The sequence below is a fragment of the Dendroctonus ponderosae genome, unplaced genomic scaffold (assembly GCF_020466585.1).
Source record: "Dendroctonus ponderosae isolate FM_Combo_2020 unplaced genomic scaffold, Dpon_F_20191213v2 Dpon_F_20191213_1, whole genome shotgun sequence".
In the NCBI taxonomy this organism is placed as follows: Eukaryota; Metazoa; Arthropoda; class Insecta; order Coleoptera; family Curculionidae; genus Dendroctonus; species Dendroctonus ponderosae.
The window spans coordinates 59795484-59818027 of NW_026017110.1; the positions used below are offsets into that span (position 1 = coordinate 59795484).

The 22544-nt window shown below is 34.7% G+C and overlaps 1 protein-coding gene across 1 annotated transcript in view; it reads left to right on the forward strand.

The window, feature by feature from the left end:
* The first annotated feature begins 662 nt into the window (after positions 1 to 662).
* The window catches only part of LOC109532849 (tyrosine-protein kinase Drl), a 52449-nt gene continuing 30567 nt past the window's right edge, over positions 663 to 22544 (forward strand). The window contains exons 1-2 of the mRNA XM_048661218.1: positions 663 to 803; positions 14068 to 14195. Coding sequence (XP_048517175.1) covers positions 689 to 803; positions 14068 to 14195 — 243 coding nt within the window. The 5' untranslated portion in view covers positions 663 to 688. The remainder of the gene's footprint in view (positions 804 to 14067; positions 14196 to 22544) is intronic.

The window sequence follows — 22544 nt, forward strand, 5'->3', positions numbered from 1 at the left end:
TGACAATTTTTTTGATATGAAAACGACGCAAATTTACTACACACGTGCAAACTGGGGTTGATATAAATGTTCGCTTTAAAATTTGTCAACTGGAAAAAAATATTCATTATTAATAACGCGTTATAAAGTTTTTCGCGAAACATGAGATGGGGGGACAAGTTGGCCGAACGTCAGCTTGCCAGTCAACATCCGAAATTTAATTTTATTCAAGTAAATTCTGTAAGATCTTATCTTCTTACTGATTTTTGCCGTTAATCAGCTTGCTGATTTATAGATTTATTCAGTGCTAGCTTGCTTTTCTTAGCTTGATGGAGGGAAACTGAAAGATACATTTCTGAACGAAATGGTGTGTTGAATGTTTATTCTTGTTGGTACTACTTCGATGGTACTATGGTACCACACGAACCGGTGACTGCGGTGTTTTTTCCTGATCTTGTATATTTAGGCTCAATTTTAGAGATTTTAGTAGTTGAAATTTAATTAAATAAAAAATAAATTAAACTGTTGTTGGGGATTAAAAAAAAAATGGCGAAAAAAGGACAATAACAATAATTGTCGAGTATGCGTGGACACTTCGACCTGTCGAATGCGCCCCAGAAGTGATGTTTACAACGCTCTATCCGTCGCGACGCTTTTGCGGAGGCTCAAAGCTCAGTGTGCTCTCAAAACCGACGCCGGATGTAACAATATGCGGCTTAGAGCCCTCACTTTGTCGCTCTTGTCGGCGATCGTATTGCTCTACGGCAAGACACGTGCTCACATGAACTTTTTTATTACCGAAGAAGATGTTCGAAAGTTGCTGGGTGAGTGCCATTAAATTCATTTTTATTTCTGAGATCAACACAGAGCGGGGCAATTCTTTTAAGGACTTTGAGAAAGTTTATTAAATTTTATGACGCTGTTTGCTCCTAAGGATTTTTATTTTTCTTTAACTTTGCTTAGAGTTTTTTTCAGTTTTTAGCAATTTTTAATGGGGCATTTATCATATAGGAGCAAACGCATTTCAATGGAGTATCCTGTGTTTATTTTTCGCAATTTATGCATTTGCTTTAAATATGCAGAAGTGATTCAGTTCACTCCTCCTTAGCTGGAAAAAACAAAAATGTACGACACTGATAATCCTCTTTCCGGTTATCTGGTTAAGCAGTTCATATCGTTCTGAAGGAGTCGAAGCTTTTGGCATTTTCGTTTAGAGGCGTTTGTTTCGGTGTTTTCCGTTAGTAAAAAATTGATAATTCTCTCTTGATGTGAGGAAATAAACATGATGAATTCCCTAAACGGGCGAAATGGTTGCTATGTAATAATAACGTAAATATTTGAACTTAATTATGCTTTTCTTCCTTTACCGAGCACGGGAGCACGGGATTTGTTACCGGGAGTTTTGCTAAGTGCTTTTTAAATACGCGAATGCGTTTCTATGAAAACTGGAAAATTATATTTTCTTTGCCGCACCAAAGCTAAAGCGGGCAAAAATCTCGTTCACCAGGTAGGTACTCAAAAATGGCAATCCGGAAAATCCGCGTCTGTTGTAGTTTATTCCAGTCGGATATTGTTTTCACTGCAAATCCGCTTTCAGCAATAGAAATTATATCGCGTATGCCGCTTATGCTAAATAATGACTCAATGAAGGAACGTTGGTCGCTTGTTAATTTAAATCGAAAACAAAAGGCAAGGTTGTTGAAGAATTATGTAAAGCTAGAAAATTTGCGTCGTCGTAAATACAAAAGGAATAATTATAAACACTAAATAAACAGAGTTATGCAAAATAGCAGGAAAAATTGCCCGGAAAAATCTAAGTTGCAGTAAATATTTTCCCTTTGCGGTTTCAAACGAGACCTTTAGATGTAGTTTACCTACCTGTTTCAAAGTAAAAGGCAGCCATAAAAGTAGGACATTAAAAACCTGAGATTCCTTAAATTTAATGTAACTTCACACTTAAACCCAGTTTTATAGTGGCTCTTTATTAAATTTTCCTGCAGCATGCCTTAACAATGTACGGAATGCACTGGCTTTATTTCAATGAAGAAGTAAATTAAAGAAGTTAGGAGCAAAGATTCTCGAGTTACTGAGTGATGAAACTCTGAGCCAAAACTTTGAGAGTTTTGCAAGAAAAAAAACTGTACATATAGTGATTTTTCTGTTTGATGAGAGTCTGTACTTAGAGAAATTATTTAGCTCGTCAAACTTTTCAAGAGTGTTAAATTAAATAGTTTTAACCTTTCGCCTAAGCGCCAGATGCACGTAGCTTTTTTAGTGATGACAATTTGCTTATATTCGCTGCATACAACTCTTAGTATATTTTACCAATTAGTACTGAGATGTATAGAGAATTCTGTGAAAAACTGCAAAAGTACTTAATGAATTGTGCAGCGATGAGGATTCTTGCAGCGTCCCCAATCAATCCTGGATTAACTAGATTGGGTTATTTGGAGCCAATGACGACTAGCTAACTCTAGTTGTTTTATAGCTTTGTTTCCACTATTTAGGTTCTTCATTGCAATCAGACTTTAATTGAATAATTCCTTTACAAATTGGTGAGGACATTTGCGAAAAAACTAGAAAATTTTGAAGACAAATGATGTTTTTTATTCGTTAAATCGAGATTGTAATTCAGTTTCTTACAGTAGGTACCGATCTACTCATTGCAAATTATTGACGCAGCTCGTCCTATCTCCCTTGGCGTCAAACAACAAAGCCCCATGTCGCTTTGCCGTTTACTTTTGGAAAACAATAAACACAATGGGCATTATACACTGCTAGATAGACTCAGCTACCTTACATACGTGTTAATTGCCTGGAAGTTTATTAATTTTGTTATTTTGCACATTTGAGGCGTGATATCAGCACCTATTCATGTTTTGCCCGGCACTGATTTTATTTTTAATTAAATTTTCAAACAAATCCACAAAACCGCGAATTTTTGCATATAGGGGAAGGCCGGGTAGCACCAGGAAAAGTGAATTTTGTATCATTCAGCGTAGGTGGCGTACATCGTTTCATCTGAATGCAAGCAGGGAAGTGAAGAATTTTAGTAGAAGTTCAGAAGAAGATTTTTTGGTGTTTTCGATGAAGAGCAGTGAGAACGAATTTAACACGTTCTGTTGCAGTGTGTGTCATGTCTAGGCACTTCATCCTGCTTAATAAGAAAGTAAGTTGTCAGTTACACCCCGCTGTCCCATTGTGTCCAGTCCTCCCCTAAATCAAACCGCTAATATATCAAGTGAATCAGTTTTAGTTTTGAAATTTCCAAATCGCCAAATAATCGAGAATCGTAAATTCTAAAGGAGCAAATTGCAGGTGAATTTGCGCAAATTATAATTGCAATTTTCGGTGATAAACTTTGAGAACACATTTCAGGAACTTATAGTTGGGTGCGCATCTGGATATGATAGGTTTACAGAGCTCATTGCTCAGGTCGGAGGATGTTTACTCGCGTTATTCCGCTAGATTTTGTTCGGTTTGTCTTTAAAACTCGCTTTATTTCCCGCATTCGAATTTATCGATTCTGGAGATTTGAATGCTTGAGGTTCGGAATTAATCAACGGTTTCATAAGTATGTGATGTTCATAACGAGATTTGCTCTGCAACAATGCCTTTATTCCAAAGCTTGTATCGCAGCTGGTCAACTATGATAAGCCAAATTAATCTCAATTGTGTTGGATTCAATGGAACGTATCCTCTCATAGTTCCATACACTAAACTTCGTGATTTTAGGCAAATTATACGAATGCGCCCGGCGTTAATTAATTAAATGCAAATTAAGAAGAAAAAGCTTTCTTTTATCTCCGCCAATTTCCCTAATGTGTACATGATTGTAACAGATTTTTTTTAAATTGTTTAACTAGCAATAATTGAGAAAATACACCAATTGATGCTTTTTAGTAGAGCACAATCGACAAAATCACAAGCACATTCAAAAAGTTCTCAAACATCCTTTGCCCTAAAAAAGTCATGAAAAAGTTAACTATTAATACCTGAAACATTTTCCAAAATATGTCAAGAAACATCTTGAAACTAGCCCGATAATGGCTGAAAATTGAAACTTTTTCAATAAATAGGAAACACTTTGTCCTACAGAATAAATGTTAAAAGAAATTTGCAACTTCACTGGTTTCTGTTAAAATAAATGCCGGTGTATATATATAAATAAGATTTTTTTCTAAATCTGGGAAATAGTTCGATGACGACTCAAAAACGAAAATTTACTTCTTATAAATCTGACTATACCCAAGATAATTAATACAAAAGTCTCTGTCTAGCTTGACCGGTTGCTTAAGAAATAACTGCTAAACTTGGGCCTGCATCAAGAAGCGCAAAATGCACACACATTTTTAAAAACATCCTGAAAGTTTCCTAAACATAAGTGGAAATCGGAACATTTTCCACTTATAGAACAGATTCGGCTCTACAAATGTGACTTTCTGACTTTGCAAGTTCATGAGGAAATGCATGTCAAACTGTGGCCTCTTTAAAAACACGCAAAATCCCAAGACGCATAGAAAAGACACCCTGTGTTATAAAATGCATTTAAAGTGACTTTCTCACTTGGCAAGTTGCAGAGAAATAAATTATAATACCGTACAAAAATAACAATAAAATCCAGACGCGATTTTGCAAATGTCTTGGAAATTGCCTGATGATGCCATGCTGCACTATTGTAGAATAAACTTGGCCACACAAAATAGTACAAACGGTACTCTCTCACTTCGTTAGTTATTTAATAAATAAGCAAACGCAACCTCGTAAACCAAAGTCAAGTTTTCATCAGAAAAGCCAGACGCCTTTTTGCAACGTTCCTGGAAATTTCCTGATGACTGAAAATCTAAACGTTTCCATTTATAAAAAATACTTTTCCCTACTGAATGCATACAAAAAGAGGCGTTTTCTTCACTTATTACTATAACTATTAAAGTTTTGTCTGGAACAATTTTTGATCCCCGAATCTCGATCGCGTTTTCTGTTCTCGTATATCACGTCCATCCTATACGATGACTTGAACGCGAATCCTAAGTGATCCTGTGAGTTTCCATCGTGCAAAATCTATCGAAAATCTACGGGTAAACCCTAAATAAACTTCTCGTCCTATACTGAGTCATTGGGCAGCCACATCAGAACACAGTAAATCGTTTTATGTTTGTACAGTATTGATGTGCCAATTTATATATTGATGGTTCTGGCATAAACCACGAGAGCCAAAGAATAAAGCATAACAATGGAATCTAGCCGAGCCCGAGTATGGCTAGATTTTCTTATCTTTGAGAAAACACTCTTGATTATATTTGTTTAACGTTTATTTTTATCGAAAATCGATTAGAATTTATTGGAGGCTTTCTAAACTTGGAAACACTTGTTCTATTTATTATGTCTATAAAGTATTGATTTGTTGCCTTGGCCTGACAATTCTACGAAGCATGTTTTATATTGATCATAGAAAAATTGAAGAGATCCCTTACACAAAGTATGATTAATTAGTTTTTTATTATCGTCTATTGATTTACAATAGCGGGCTTTCTATTTTATTTGATTTTCTTCCTGCCTTATGCCTCACTGAAGCATTAATGGAATTAGGTCTTAATTATTAGCGTTTAGATTAGACAAACTAATGTTTATATTCAAAGTGCGGTTGTACTTGAAACTGCAAAATGCAGAATATTGTTGCGTGAATTTAGTATGAGCAACCTTCTACCATCCATTAGCGTAATCCTATTTTCAACAAAGGATTGGGTTTCTCTAATGAATGAAAACAGATGCAACCAGCGGCTAAATTTTGCCTAACTTGCCATTGCATTGCTTCATGAAAAAGCTAATACTTTTGGTCCTGAAAAAGGTGGTAAAATCAAGAGAAAACCAAACGTTTTCGCATGCGTGATAAAATGATCGAAATGTGGGAAATTGGAAATGTATTCGGGTAAAAATTATTTGTCAACACAGACATGGAATTGCTAATATTAACCTGAATGGGCCAATAGGAACTTCGCGGAAAGTTCGCTCCTAATTATAGGGGGGCTTTTAAACTTGCTCAAAGTGGTTGGCAATATAATTTATACTGCTTAATATCTTACTATATTAACAGTCTGGTTGTGGACTGAACAGGAATTTGATATTCTCTGCCAGCAGGTTAAGAGCTTTTGTTGGGTTTTAAAGAGCTTCGTTTCGGAAATTGCCAACTTTCGAAAAATTAAAAGTTTTATTACATGCTTAAACACTAGCTTCTCAAGCCAGAATTAATCAATTGAAACAAAACGAAATTAAGTGTCCATATTTGCTAAATTAAAGATAGAAAAACCTTTAAACCCATTTTTGAGATTTGAGTCAATTCAGCTTCAGATTTTCTAGTTTGGAAGTAAGAACTAATCAGAAGGACGACTAATTTCGACTTTTCTCGGATCGCATTTGACTTGCACACAAATTTGCTGCATGGTTGTTCCTTTTTAATATTAATTTTAAGAGTGTTTTCATATTGGGTATTTTTTGCCATTTTGCAATTGTTTTATCTGACTTTTAATACAATCACAGCAACTATGAATATTTAATTATACATAATGCGTTGTTTCAAAAGACTGATGTAAATTTCCATTGATTATTTCAGTGTATTTAATATTCACCTTTTGAGAGATGGTTGAATATTTAATTTATTTCCTGAAAGCAAAAGCTTAAGGCAGTTCGAGCAGTAGAGAAACGTGCTAAAAATGTATCGTTCAACATATTTTACGATCGTTTTTAGCAGTTTTAAGTTAATGATAAATTGAAAGAATGACGTGAGCAAATATTTTCCCAGCAACCGACAGGATGGGGGTATCATAAAAAGGAATCAAGACCCTTAGCCGAAAATCCGTTGTTACACAAATCTGCAATAATTATGAAATAACACATTAACAAGGTTTTCTGAGAGTGACAAAATACGTCCTTTGGCCCTCGTTAATTATATCTACAGGCAATTTTCCGCGCTGCAGAAATTTCTGTTAGCAATTCGGGCCTTAACAGCCCGTCGAGAGAGAGATTGCCATTTGGCCAATTTTAATGACTTGTTTTCTATTCCCTTTATCTTGCTTCAGTGTCTGGAAATTGATACTTCGTTTTGGCAGCTTCTTGTTTCCATGGACGCCCTTTTAATTTGGTCCCACATTGAGTCGGGTCGGTCGATCCAACAAGTAAACAACAATTTAATTTCTTTCCGGGGATATGCACCAACTTTTTTATTTAAAATAGCCGCAAGGAAGGACGCATTTTCGCTGGTAATAAATTTGAGGGCCCTTTTAAGTTATCACGCCTTATACAATCCTGTTATCACATTATCAAGATTTCTGCAAATCCTCAGCTCGTCAGTGTTTAACGTTGTGGCAATTTTTCAATTTCAAAATGTCAATTACAACGTTTCTCAATCACTATCAAAGCAAACAGCAAAAAATACTAAATAACTCATAAAACGTAACATTGCACATCATATTATTGTGGATAAAAACAACGCTTCCATTAAGGATAACAAGCAGGCTTCAAGTAATAAATCATGCAAAGATATTTGACTTATAAAGGTATAAGTATTATGTTTACAAAGGACCTGTGCTTAGAAGCTTTCTTGAAAAACGGCATAAAGCATGTAATAAGCAAAATACGGAACCCGAGAAGCTTCAAAGTAATATAGATTAACTTGGCTCTAGGGGTTGTTGTTACAGCCTGTGATCTCTTTTTATCTCAGTCAAATTGATATTTAGTGTTGCAGAATGACATATTAATTCCAAAGCCATTAAACTTCTTTGATAAATATGCCATGCATCCATTAAATGAGGTACTGTTAGATGTTCGTCTGTCTCAATTTTGTAATCAATTTTTCAATGAGACGTAATATATCATACATTATTAGCACAGCTAAAAATAACTGAAAAATTGAATAATAATTGGTATAGCACAGCATATACAAACAGAATATATGGGATGCTCGCAGTATGCAATTGCTACCCAGATGAAAAATGTATGAAAAGTAAACATATTTTGAGCCGATAAAGTAATAAAAAATCCCCTTGGGTTTTGATGTATTTGCTCTGCACTCGTTCTGCTAACGGTAAGATACTGCTTTATTTTTCATCATGTTTTTCGGGCATGAGGACTGGTAAAATATATGGCAAACACCGGAAAATGCACACGTAAAGGTAAAAAATGTATTAATTCAATAACGTTTTGGATCGCAATTCTTACTGGATAAATATAAGATAAATCAGACGGTGTTAAACTCATTCACGTTTTTATCATTGTTCAATCCATAGCCATTAGCAAGCTATATCTCCAAGAGATGCAGCAGCCTAACATAAATAAATGGCCGTAGATTAATTAGGTCGCTCGATCATAATTTATTTGTCAGAAATTCCCTTCGATAATCATCCCAATATTTTCATTTTTAAACCCGAAGAAAAATCGGGAACAATAGCTGGGCGCTTTGGCGAATTAATTAAAAAATATAGCAAAATAATTCGCCGCTTATTCGGAAAGTATTAACTTTGATGCTGTTACCAAGTTAAGTGACGATATTTATAGAAGGAACAGCGCTCCATATCGGGGACACATTCTCTGTTTATCTTACAATGTCAGCTATTCCGATAGACAAGATTATTAAATATCCGGCGGCGCTTATTTGGGATAGCTACTATATGGTAAATGTCAACGTTTATAAAGTAATTGATATTTGCCGAAGTCCTAAAATACTTCAAAAACTTGCACTCTCGATGCTCACTCAAACAGTTCGAGTATTTAGGGACATATTTTCCTGTTGGCAATTTTGAATAAAATATTTGAGAAACTTTCAAAAGTCGAACCACGCTTAAGGTCGAAGTTCTCCACGAGAAATTGAAGTTAGATGAAATAGCACGAACAGGAAAAAAGGCGTTTACGAAAGAAAGGAGAACAAGAAAAAAGATGAAGTGAGGGAAAATAATCGCTAGTCAAACCAAGAGATTTTATTGAATGTCTTGATGGAAGTTTGGCAAGAATTGAAGGACAAAAATCGCAAAACCTTGTCAACGATTGAAGCAATCTACAATCAACCATCAGCGTCTCTGCGACGATCTATTTTCTTCTACAGACCTTCTTTTAACAACATTGGAGACTCGAAGTATTTACTCTCTTCGATCTTGAATCGCTCTGTATGCAGCGACAATTTGTCTATCGAACCGCTCTTGAAATAATACAAAAAGGTACATTTTCCTCGCTGCTTGGAGATCTTTAACATGTCGATTACGCCTTCCTTCCCTCCATAAATGCTTTCTTACCTGTTGAATATGATAATGATTTCGGAATAATTTTCACGCCGAATGCGTAAACATAATCAAGTTGGGGAGCAGCAGCAATAACAAAGAACAGGGAGAATTTTTCCAATTTGAAATAATAACGGAAGCAATTCGGACTAGTATTCGTTGAAAATCAGAGAAAAATGGAAATAAAACCGTCGCAGATGAGCGCAGTGAATTCTAAATACATTCGAAGCTTATTCGTAAATTATCCCACATAAAATTGAGAGTAAACCTTTCCTGACAAATCGTATCTTTTATGGGAAATTCTTGCCAAGCTGTGTTATTATTCTAAAGCCGATATATTGAATGGAAATTTCCAGGAGATTTTCGAAAACATTTGCTTGAAAAGTCAGCCCCAAACATTCCACGGGGACATCGGAAAACCCGATTGCATGTCTTCAGATAGTTTCAATATAACTAGAAATAAGGCATCCCGAATGCTTATTGGGCTACAAAGGGAAACGTTCAAATAGCAAACAGACTCCCAAAACAATACTAACAGCTTCTGTTATGTAGCAATTTCTATCAAAATTGCTTCTCTAAACGCCAGTCGGGTTGGCTAAATATTCATTAAACCGCAAAGCTGTTGAAAGAACCTGCAAAAGACCAATATCGCTGACTAATAAAAGATTACTGTTGTATTGCTTAACATAAAATTTATGGAACCCTTTGGAGAAGTTTCAAGATCCGGAAACTACTTACTTAGACTATTTTGTTTGAGCGTTATCGCTTAGTTAACGATTGCTTTGGATTTTGTTTGATTTGAATTCAACACAAGACCGGGAAAAGGGAATTTCTATGCGATATCAGACATAAAACGACCTAATAAAACATTTATTGGTAAATCTATTAAGTTGGCGATCCCATACTTAATCGGCGTTTCCAAATCTTAATGGCTAAGGAAATAAAAGGGGTTTAGAGACACAAATTACTTCACAAATCAATACGACAGCTAGATTTATTTCCGTTTTTAATTATATAGTTTATGAAATATTCATTCGGCTTAATTTATGCCAAAATATCCAATGCATTGTTTGCAAAGAGTGTGCGTTCTACCTGTATAAAAGCTTCAGAAACAGTGAAACTTTAGAGTTTCCGAATGAATGCAAAACAGCTAAGCATTGCGACTGTGAATTTGTTGGTAAGATTTCCGCCGAGGAAGTAAACGAACAAGTTTTTTAGACGAAACCATAGAAAACACTACCGGGTCACGGCGCTCTTAATTTAAGTTTGAGATTATGTTCTGAGCCTTTTACTAGATATAGCACCTGTGGTTTCTGCATTATTTAGATCACAAGTTTTTAATGAGTAACGTAAAGTTGACAAGCGAATTTTGAAAGCACTTTACTAAATTATGTTTCGGAGAATGTTACTAATAATTTTAGAACAAAACAGCCTTAATACGCCATAGACTAATTAGCAGATTTATGTTGAGGAAGTAATTAAAAAATATCCTGGTGGTATTTTTTACAAACTGTTTTTTGCGGCTCTCAGCTAAAGGGCGAACCGTCTCTTGTGATAAAAACAATTCATTTCTAGACTTTTTCCTTTTCTCATCAAATCCTTGTTCCAACAGCCGGAGTGTTGTACTGGAGGATTAATTTACAAAATACTATCCCGAAATTAATAAACGACTCTTCTCGAGAACGAAGCCTTTGTATTTGATAATTTTCAATTAGTCAAAGTTCAAGTGATCTCAATTTACAATTTACATAGTTCAATCAATATATTAGTGAATATTTACTGCTGCTTTTAGGCTCAGCAAGTGTAAAATATATTCAAATTTTGGGGGAGTTTTGAATTAATTTTGAAGTTGGGATTTGATCTTCTTTTAATTCAGGCCATTCCATAAGTATTCAGAAAAACTAGGCCTAATTCCATTAATCGGCAATCACCATCAATACCTATCACATATGTTGGAAAACTTCTCCCAGTCGATCAATCAAAATAATTCGGTTCATTTTACGAGCCCTGCTAGGCGTCCGCAATCAATAAGGAGGTAAAAGTTAAAAAAGATCGGAGCAACACCTCCAAAAAACTGGTCGCAAATATCACTCGAATAAAAGAAAGTACAAAGAAACTTCCCGGAAAATTAAAAGAAAGCGCCGGGGTTCACTAAAATTCTGATAATTTAACTTTAGGTTTTTGCACGAAGTTCCTCTCGCCGTTTTATTTTCAGGTTTGCTGGCAATAAAACTTTTTTAATTTAAGATCTTAACCAGGAAAAAATTACAGGTCGAAGCCTTTGAAAGCCCGTTAATTGTGTTAATATTTTGTTTCTATTATTAATGACAAGACGCTGTTTAGGTCAAAGCAATTTCTCAAACTCTGATTTTCTCTCTGACTCTGATTCTATTGGAAACGTTGGTTTTTACCACATGAGCCATTTCTAAACCAGCCGAGTGAAATCCAACATTTTATGCCAAAGATTACTTGAAGTTCTTAAGCAAAGAAACTGCATCTCCATATTAGCTCAAGGAGAAAATGGAGAACTTAATTTAACTGGAGTTTCCATTAATTTTCGCTCTAATTTGGCTTGGAAGCACGAAGTTTTCATCGTCGTAATTATTTAACCATCATAATAAATACCCTTTGTACAACAATGTTCTAGTGAAATAAAAAAACCTCTACAGGCGATTATGACGCTCAGTGGCTTGGAAGAAATGTTATTAATTTTTACAGTACGCTACACTTTAAGTTTCACTGGAAAATAAAATTTCATTCTGTAAAGTGGCGCTGCTAATTCAATACAAACTGAATTATTTAATATTTTTTAAAATGGGGGAAAGTTAAATTAATTGCAGATCATTGTGCTGACTGCAACATTAAAGCAATAATTAAATAATTAACGGAATTGTTAAGGCTTTTCAGAAGCATTGTTTGAAGAATTCGCGAATTTGAGACGATTGGGTCATTGTGGGTAGGAATTTCGCTCTGACGTTTCGCTGGCACGCATCATTAGCATCTTCAGAGGTGTGTTCATGGAATGTGGTTCATGTTCAATTCAATGGAATATTAACTCGAACCGAGTGGCTGAATTGCCTAACTGAATTAGCGAGTTTCGGTTAAAATAACTAAAAGCTTCGAAAATGTGTAAATTAATGCCAGACGTATCATTTTATAGTCAATAGTTGTTTAAATGCATGCTGTAATGGTATTAATACAATGAAGTAAATGCTGATTTGCTTTTATTATTTATCTTCTGGATATCAATTGGTTGAACACACATGTCTGCATAAGCCAACCAACAGCAATAAATTTATGGACAAACAGTTTCGAGCTATTTTCATCTGTTTACCGATAACGCCTAATATTTGTCTTTAATAGAATTACTCTGCAACTTTATGCAAACAACCATAATTCGGTTGAAAAATAATTATATTAATAACTAAATTAACTCCCTAAATTTACAGACTAAAATATCCACGTAATTTCGTTGCTCGATAAAAACACCAGTCAACATTTTGCAATATTATGATTTAAATTTATCAATATGTATGCATCTCGACAACCAATTTGAAACATCAAAACGCTTGCTTATTAACAAATATTGCAATTACGACTTGACACCGGATCGGAGACATTTGAAAGCTTTGTGTTTGCCGAATTGGATTTTGGAATCTTTTTTCTGGGTTTATGTCGACTAACGATAATTTTTCTAATTTCATAGACAACGAAAGAGTGAATTTCTACTAATTGACCCCCACCTTCCTCACTCGAGTTGTTATGACTGAATCGAATTTTTAATTCTCTATGCGTGATGTTTGAGTCGACTTTGCAACTCAGAAAAAAACACGTAAATTTAAAACTTGAAGATTGAAGATAAGTGAACAAATGCGACAGATTACTATACTGCTTACAGTGACATTATGTTCTATAATAAACTACATATATAAAATTATATACTCTATAATAAATATAAAAGTAATTCAATAAACAACACGGAATTCCGGGAACTATAAAAATGTGTATGTAATTTACAATGCTGTTACACACAATATATAAAAATGTGCTAAAGAAATGATGTAGTACAATTTTGAACTTTTTATATGTATTTCTTTGAGGAAAGTGGACTTACACCATTTTCAAAGTAATTATTTTGGCAAAAGTTCATAAATAAAAAGTTCGTAGTAAATTGTATAATTTTTTTTGTCAAAAGGGACTGACCCCAGTTTCAAAGAAACCGCTCATTTTGCGAAACAAAGTGGGCAAATGAGCCTTTTCGACGCAATATTTAAAAAGTTGATTGCATAGCGAGTGGTTTAAATGCAATGAAAATTGCTTGTTTTATTTACTTCTGGTTAGCAGCTTTAGAAAATACACAATACACGTAGTTAAGGTAACAAGCAAAAAGTAATCATTCCAGTAATTTCCATGTTCCATTTTATCGACTTGAACATGAAATAAGGTGGAATTCCGGGGTAAATATTTTCAGTGTATGCATGTGTTACAACAATTTCATATTATCGAAGCAACTGCCGTTGAAATCACAATTGGCAATACGTCTGATATTAAATATGGAAATAGCCGTCAGCTATAGAAACTTCTCTATAGAGATTTCCATTAATAATATACTAGTTGAGCATTGAGTTTCTGTCGTCGAGCATATAGATCCATAAATTTTCCTCTTGGATCGATTTATTACTTTTTTTTCGTCAAATATTAAGATGATTATTTTCTTTAGAGCTGCCAATCAAAGATAACGATTTCGGTATTTGGCCAATCATTAATATTGCCACCCCTGGCTCTATGTACTAAAAACCACATAAAAACTGTATTGTTCCAGGCATAAATACCGAGTTATACTACGTACAAAAGGGAGTAGTAAACGACTATGCGATCAATTTTGTGGTGTTGTTGCCCAATGACGTGGATTCAATTCAATTTTCATGGCAGAGTTTGCTGAACTATTCGGTAAGTAATATAACTCCCATTTTTTTTATTTAATCGCTCCTTATGTGACGGGATTATCGATATATCTATTGATTTTCCTTAGGACTTTGATAAATTGCAGGCCTTTTAATCTTTGATGTCTCAAATCTTCAATCAGACGATCATGCAGTGCGGAACTCAGCCCTATTAGTCCACAGTTATTTTTTAATAGTAATATGAGCGTCAAAATATACATGGCAATGAGTAAATTTGCCCATTTTAAACATCGTATTGAAATGGCCTGGATACATAAGGCTTACTGAATCGAACATTCCGAAGCATTATATGAAACAAAACGAATGAACAGAATAATATAACTGAATGTCGCTGAAGCGGATAACTCGTATTTGGTCCGTTCTAGTGATTAGACACATTTTGAATGACTTATCTCATTTTCACATTTCCACTTCTGTAATTAAAACTGTTATTTTTATGTCTGGCCTGTGCTTTGCAGATTGAAGACGAAATGGGAACAGCAATTTAAAAAACCAGCCTCGGAAAAGCCGCCTGTCAATAACATTACACGGAAATTTTACATTGCATTACAGACTCAATTTTTACTTGCTGTATATATATTGACGTGCTTTTTAATTAACCAAAGTGGACACAAATTACCAAGCTTGCTCTAATTCTGGTCAATGCCGTAATAATAAATTGGCCTGTTTAAGCATGTAGAATGCAAATTATTTATTGGGAATTAACGGGAAATACTCAATAATCGTTAGTGCTATAGTGGTAGTTGCAACTCACCATTCCTTCTCATCTAATTTCTCTGGAGTGACATTAAACGTAAAAATCTTCATTATTGCAACATAAAATAGCTTAGACGATATATTCAAGTAAGGTAGCATTGGCTAATGAGAGTCACCCAATAAAAAACATTCGCTGGCTCAATGCACGATAAAGCAAAGCTTAAGCAAGTTGAGATAATCACATATTTTTCGCCAAAGAATCTCACATGTGAGAAATTTTGGCACCACGAGGCAAAGGAAAGCAATTTTGAAAACCTTTTAAATTATTAACAACATATACAAGCTCTAAAAATCTAAAAAGTTCATTGGATGCGCTATTCGGAAGAATTGGATTCTGTGAAATGCGCAAACAAAAAAAACAGTAAAAAATGAAATGTATTTTTCGTTTTCGAGGTTTTAATTAAAACCTCTAATTAACTGTAGTTAAATAATGGAGGCCGCCACATTAAATAACGCGTTTAAGTAGTAAGGTGCATAATCAATGCGGATGAATTTGAGCGGATTTCATTAAATAAATTAATCAAATGCTTGTCATCTATTTATACAGTTTGGCGAAAATCCTTCTTTAATTAATGCGCATTCAACCACTATGTTAATTTCAATAGCTGCATTTTAATGTTCATGGAAATCAATTATTAAAATTTTGAAATTTTGTAATTAAATGCAGAAGGCAGAGCCAATGATACTGAAAATCTCAAAAGTTGGCAAGCAGGAAAAGGCAATTTTCTTGGTTTTACCAATAAGCGCTCTATTCTATCTTACTCAAAGCGTTTCAGTTGAATAAAACAGCTTGTCTGACTTCCTCAGTCGAATAGCTTCAAGTTAGATTCAATTTGTAACAGAAACCATGGCTCGATTAAAGAGGAACATGAGATAGTTGGCACATGTTGAAACTAGTAGTATGAAGGCGCGTTAGAAATTTTAAACAAATTCCTAGAGCAGGATTGAGATTATGCGATTTGCTGTCGCTAGGTGCAAGCTAGAGACCTAATTTGGCTGATAAAATGTAATATTTTCAGGGCCCGATGTGGGATGCTTCCTGAATATCTTATAACTTATTCGTTCAGTTGCATTATAAAAAATAAATGAACTTCTAAAGCTGCATCACTGGCGCGATTCTACATCGGAGATTGAATTGGATTCTGCCATTACAGGATGCAACTTCCAAACTCCAGATTATTCGTGAATTTTGATTTAAAGTTATACCCGGTAATGATTCTATGTGAGACGTTTTACGACAGACAGGTTTCATTCAACGTTAAATAACATTTTAAATTTGAGGCATCCAAGGCAACAAGTTATTTAAAAAAATCCGCTCATCTCATCGTGTTCCAATTAGCGTTTACCAATACAAAAACGTCCGTCTATTTCAGAACTCCGTGTAAATCAAACTTTTAATTAAATCGCGCAATATGTCCCTGGCCTGTTTTCAAACATTGACCGTAGCTCCAATAATACTGAAAAATAGAAAAGCAAAAGCCTCGATGAGTAAATAAAATCAACTGTTCCGATCCACCTCACAATTTTCATTCAAATGTAAGCTTTCCGATATCTTTCCACTCAGAATCGTTATTGAACTTAAGTTAACAGAGAAATTTTGATAAAACTCCGTTAAAACCCCTATAAACCGTGGAGAATCAACGCGGCTGGGGTTGGATGATGAAAGTTCGAAGTCTTCTGAATAACTTTGAAATTAATGTGATCTCGAAAGAAATCATAACCAAGGACCCGCACCGAAGTAACTGTTCCGTTCCGCTGTCGGTCCACGGCAATATTTAAAATTTTGGTTCCGGTTTAGAAAATATTTTCCCTTTCGGTTCAGTTCCGGTTCCAAAATCTATATAATAATAAAAAAAATATCTTTTTCCTTGCTTGTTCTACAAGGTAACAGATGCGCAAGCTGCTTTATACTGTACTTCGACTGGTTGTAGGGTAGGTACAATTAAAACAAGTGAGTATATAAGGATTGAAATTAAAGATAATATTAAATGGAACAACAATCAAATAATAACTCCGATGCAAAAATTACTTGAATCGTGGTATTTTTCAAAAGCAGTTTTTACTGCATTTTTGGCTTTAGCGCATTTTTCTTCATTCCGTTTTCACTCAGGCCCACTATTTCGTTATTTCCTATTCTTTAAGCCTTATTTCCGCTCAAGGATTTTTCTCTCTGGTTTTTACCTTTGCACTCTTCGCAATGTTTTCAGGAGTTGGTTTTTTATTCACATTTTTTGTTGTTGGTGATCGAAAAACTAAAATAATTCAACTTAAGAAAGGAATTTAAGAGAAGTGCATAAACGTTAGATGTTTGTTTTCGCGATTGAAAAGTCGGTCGGACTTCACAAATATTATTCTTCATCTACATTATTTTTTGATAATATTTGACGTCGTAGACGCTTATTAGTACTTGAGCAAACATGTATAACTCGGGATTAAGCTTGTCCTTGTTTTTTGATCCACTTTATAGGAATTATAATAATTTCAATTTTGTTAAGGGTTATAAATGAACCATGTGAAAAAAATTCGTCCTGATTAATTCCTTTGCTCGGAATCGGTATGCCTTAAAAAAGCTTTCATTTCATCGCTTAATGAAAAACCAGATGATTTTGTTTCCATATCGTGTTGGTCAGAGTCAGACTCAGAATTGCAATAATTTCACTTTTTTCCATCTGCAATCTGCAACATCAGTCTAGTCCATAGCGACTTTAAAAGTTCTTTTGCTCTTTCTACTTGATTGTCGTCTAAAACTACTTTATACCAAGGGTTCAAAAATATCCTAGCCAGGATCACTTCATTAATTAGAGCGTAACTTATCTTCCTCCATTTTCCTGCAGATAACTGCTGCAAAGGAAGACTCAGTTTTCTTGCATTCTTGCCAGTAGCCATAAAAACTGTTATAACCAACAACTACTAACCACAAAAAACTTATTAATCACGAATAGTGTTAGATTAAAAGATTGTTAACGTTGAAAGTGTTAGACAATCTAAATTATTGTTTTTCCTTATCGAATTATATATTTTGACATTCCCCCTAACCGTCTTTGAATCGAAAATTCGTTTTAATTTTTAATTATCGCGGGGGAAATTTCCTAGAAATCATCAGTAACCCAAGAAAGAATTTCTTTCAAACATTACAAGCTATACCGAAAAAAAGACAGAAAATAACCGGTTTCGGTCCGGGTCCCTGATCATAACGCTCAAAATGCATTCTTATTATCATTATTAAAGGGTGTGTGTTGTGTTTCATATATGAAATATGTAAACATATTTTTTGAATTATATGTACATATTAATTAATATGTAAATTGTAAACTCTACAAGTAGATGTTCTTTTTTTACAATTGTATGTTTCAAAAGCCAATTGAAAACGTCCATGACATGTAATACAATGAACATGTTCGCTGATTGTAGTTGTTTCAAACTCAACATTAAAAACAATATAATTTAATATGTATTGTTTGGTTAGATTTTCCGCAGCTCCTATTGTGTTTATTGGTCAACAACGGGAAATAAATTTCAAAACATAATGAGCCGCTCATTTGCCATTATATATAAAAGCCTAGTCATATTATATTTATAAAATAATAACTACGATTACATGTTTAATGGTCGAGCATTTACTGTTCGAAAATGGCACCTTTATTTTTGTCACAACCAAAACCACTAGATGAACAATATTTCAGCCAGAGGTAATGTTGAGTTTACAGATGAATTCAAACTCTCAAGGTAATTTTTTACTCAAAAGTGAATTAGTGAAAGACACTTTGTTTTTGGATGTGCACACTTGCATAATTTCTGTTGATCCTAGAAGTTATTTTGAAAAATAATCTTGGGCAAAATAAATACCTACTTTTATATATTAAGAAGCGTGACGAGCAAGAAATCCATTAACGCAAACACTCGGAATTGCATCTATCGAAGCAATTAACTGCATTTGCATTTCAAAGGTGTTGCTGAAAAACTGAAATCGATTGTATCCTTCAGGCATAGCTGCATCCTCAAAGCTCTATGCCGACACGTCTTAATTAGCGAATGCAATTTCTTGCTCTTTATCGGTTGGCATTCAACGAAATTAAACATTTTCGATTGGAGCAGGAAGTTGATGAATTCCGAATGCTGAAGCACTAGTTTGATAATTATCCGCATAAAACGTCTATTCGTCTCCATACTGGTGCGTTTGAACTCAAAAACTGTTTGCGTCTGAATACATGGGGTTTCCATACATAAAACTCGAGCAACTTAACTAGGAAGCATGATAATCCACTTTGGCAGGCATATTTTTGCACCAGAATCCACTAAATACTTAAATAAAGCAAAGTTTCACTTTGAAACTTGGGGACAAACCGTGGGAAATTATGCAGTGGGTTTTGCTGTCATAACAGCATCATACAGGGGCTGTAATCTTTCACTGAACAGTCTGGCACAGTTGCAACTGATGTAAAATCTTGAAAATTATTTCGAATCGATGTTCGATTGTAATAAATTTCGAATACGATTTTCCAAATGGGAAAATTATTACAGATCTATAAATTATGGTAATAAATTCTAGAATAATATTCATTTTAGATTTTAAAGAAATTGCATTTCCTTCACGACTAAAAGCACCCCTATTACGTCCCAGTTCAATTCTGCATGGGAAACTACAATAGAAGGGTTTTAATGCTTGCATATAACAATAAAAGGCGACGATTCTAGTTTTGGCAGCCGTTTCAACCTATAAAATTGCTCATAGTTTAGTCATGAGGAAAAAACGGAAGGATAGAGCTGTTTCTCTTTATCGCTCCCACCTCGAACGTTCCATAAATATCCAGTAAATAATAAAAGATACATGTATCAGTATATTAAGAGAATTGCTTAAGAATTCCATTTAGTGAATCATCCAGTTGTCTTGGATGGAGAAAAAGCGATATCATTTTATTGGGCAACCATTTCATCGGAAATTTCTGCTTCTTGTCCATTAATATACATGAGCTGATTTGGAATTTTTACGTTGCAGTCTAACAGCTCAAATAAAGGCTGCCCTCAAACGTATAGTTTCAGATATTTATAGTAGTCGATTTGCCTCAAAATGGACGTAATTTAATTTCTTCCACCTAGAAAACTGTGTCAAACACAGCCGTTTGAATTCTGCGAGGGAAACTTTCATGTAAATTAATGGTAAAACAATATTCACTTCCTAAACGTTTCTGAAAACGAATTCTCTCGTTGCAATCAAAATATTTCCACTTGCCGAATATCATAAGAACTGAAACCTGTTCAAACCAATTGACGCTTTCCGACGAATTTATAATTGAAAATGCCCGGGTTCAAATACTGCCGGCATCTCGAGAAGTTAGATGTGTGTTGCTAAGCGCTGACAAAGTTGTTCCATGAGTTAGTATCATTAAAGGATCACGAAACGTATGTCATTGTATCTGAAACATAAGATGCAAGTTTCGAATTCATGAAGGTGACGCGTGAAAAATACATAAAATTTAGTTAATCTACATGTTATTAGTTGCATCTTGCAACTTCGAGGGGACTTCGGGAAGAAACTTCCTTATGAGCATCACCGAAACTTTACTCGGATCTTTGGAAAACAAATTCAACTTCACCTAATCAGGCTGTTCTATGAAGTGCTCTTAAAGGCAATTCGTATTTTCAGTTAACGTTTTTTGAAGAGTTTATTTCAATTCAAGTACCAATTTATCCGCTAAAGTTACTGTTAAAAAATGCAGTTGACTGATTGTTGATTAGCGAGGATTGATTGCTTGAAAGTTGTGCGTTTTTCGCACTTTATGGTGGCAAAAAATATATTACTGACGTTGCTCACAACTTCATGGGTGGTTTGCTCGACGCACCAACAACTTCTGAAGCAGGGAGGGTCGGAATTTATCGAAAGCGCTTAAATAACAGTGTTCCAGACGTTACACTTTGCCAATTTAACCGGTTGTTTTTGGAACCATCTCAAAAACTCGAAAAAGTAGTCCGCAGCAGCACAGAATCGCTGCGACACCGTCGAGCCATCTATCCAGTTGCAGCAGCTTCAGTAACCATTTGTCAATGGAAAATTATGTTTAGTTGCGCGCTGCGAAGATTCTTTCGGTGATGATATAATTCAGCATTTTTAGTCTATAAGTATTACTGTTAATGTCGAGTATTTAATTTTTTAAAGATAGACATGAAGAAGTTTATTCAATTTGTCAGGTATTTTAGTACTTCTGTTCCAGGCGAGAGATTATTTTCCAAAGCGGGTGCTACCATAAACAAGCGAAGAACTAGATTTGGGGAAAAAGCATACGCAAATAATTCTTCTTAATTGTTAATTGATTTTGAAATGAAAATTAGCTTTTTAAACTTTTTGAACCATTCGTTTTTATTATCAGCTTTTTTCGTTTAAGTAGTTACTTATGGCCCATGTCCTGTTTTTGTTTTTGAAATGTATTATTTTTAGTTTACCAATGCTAAGAATTATTTTTGCAATAAAGTAAATCATCATTTATCATTTTTTTAAATGAATTTTTAATGAAAAATTTATAAAGGAACATAATACTTTTGGAACCTAATCCGAAAGTGAAACTGCAACGTTGGAACCATTGGTTCCATAAAAATAACTGTTTAGCACACCTCTATTCTGAAGATACAAGCCACTCGGGTTTGCAAAGGGTCAGCAAAAAAAAATTTCACGATGGCCTTAAAACCGGAAAAACGTACCAGCAGTTGATTGTTGCTGCAACTATTGTAAAGCAAATCACTTTCAAGTTCTGTCTCAAAAAAAAATTCAGATTCTCGTAAAATAATACTTTTGGACTTTAGTGATAAAAACATGAAGCGAATTACATTTGAGAAATGTGTTTTGCCTTTGAGTTGCCCGGCAATGGCATATTTCGCTGATTTTAATTTTACGTTAAACAGATTGAGTAATTCTTTTGAACACCCACAAAACAGCCCGGGCATTCCCGCCAGATTATACCAAAAATTATTATCAAAAGCAGTCCCTTAGGAAATCACCATTTTCATCATAACCGGAAACATTTTAGACCGATTTTCCATGCTTGAACTTTTCAAGCTTTGTCAAAATGAACTGGACAAATTAAGAATGTGTTTGAAAGGTGAGTTCGAAAAGGAAGCAGAGTCGCAAAGATGATTTTGTTTAAACTTAAATTAAAGTAGGCGTAAAGAAGGGGCGAGAAACGGGAAACATTTAAGTGGCTTGCAAAGATGGAGAGACTAAGCCAAATGGAAATTACTGGTTTGTGGTTAATGCGCTTTTTGTTATTGCTTGGCAAAGATTTTTGCCGAAACGGCCGCACACCATTTCTTCTAAGGCTCCACGTTTGCAGTCATGTTATTTCGAACCAACCCGGGCCTAAACTACATATTTGAATTGCGAAAGCAAACTTGCAAAGGGTGATATTGTTGTCCTAACTCGCAACACGTTTCTCCATGCCCTTTGGGTAACATCCAGAACACGATCGCTACATGTGAAGCTGCAGAATTGATTTCATATCGCCTAGCCTAGAATTTGACACAGAGTTGTAATTATCAACATTGACGATCCATCAGGAATTGATTGTATAGAAATGAGGCCTCGCGTAAT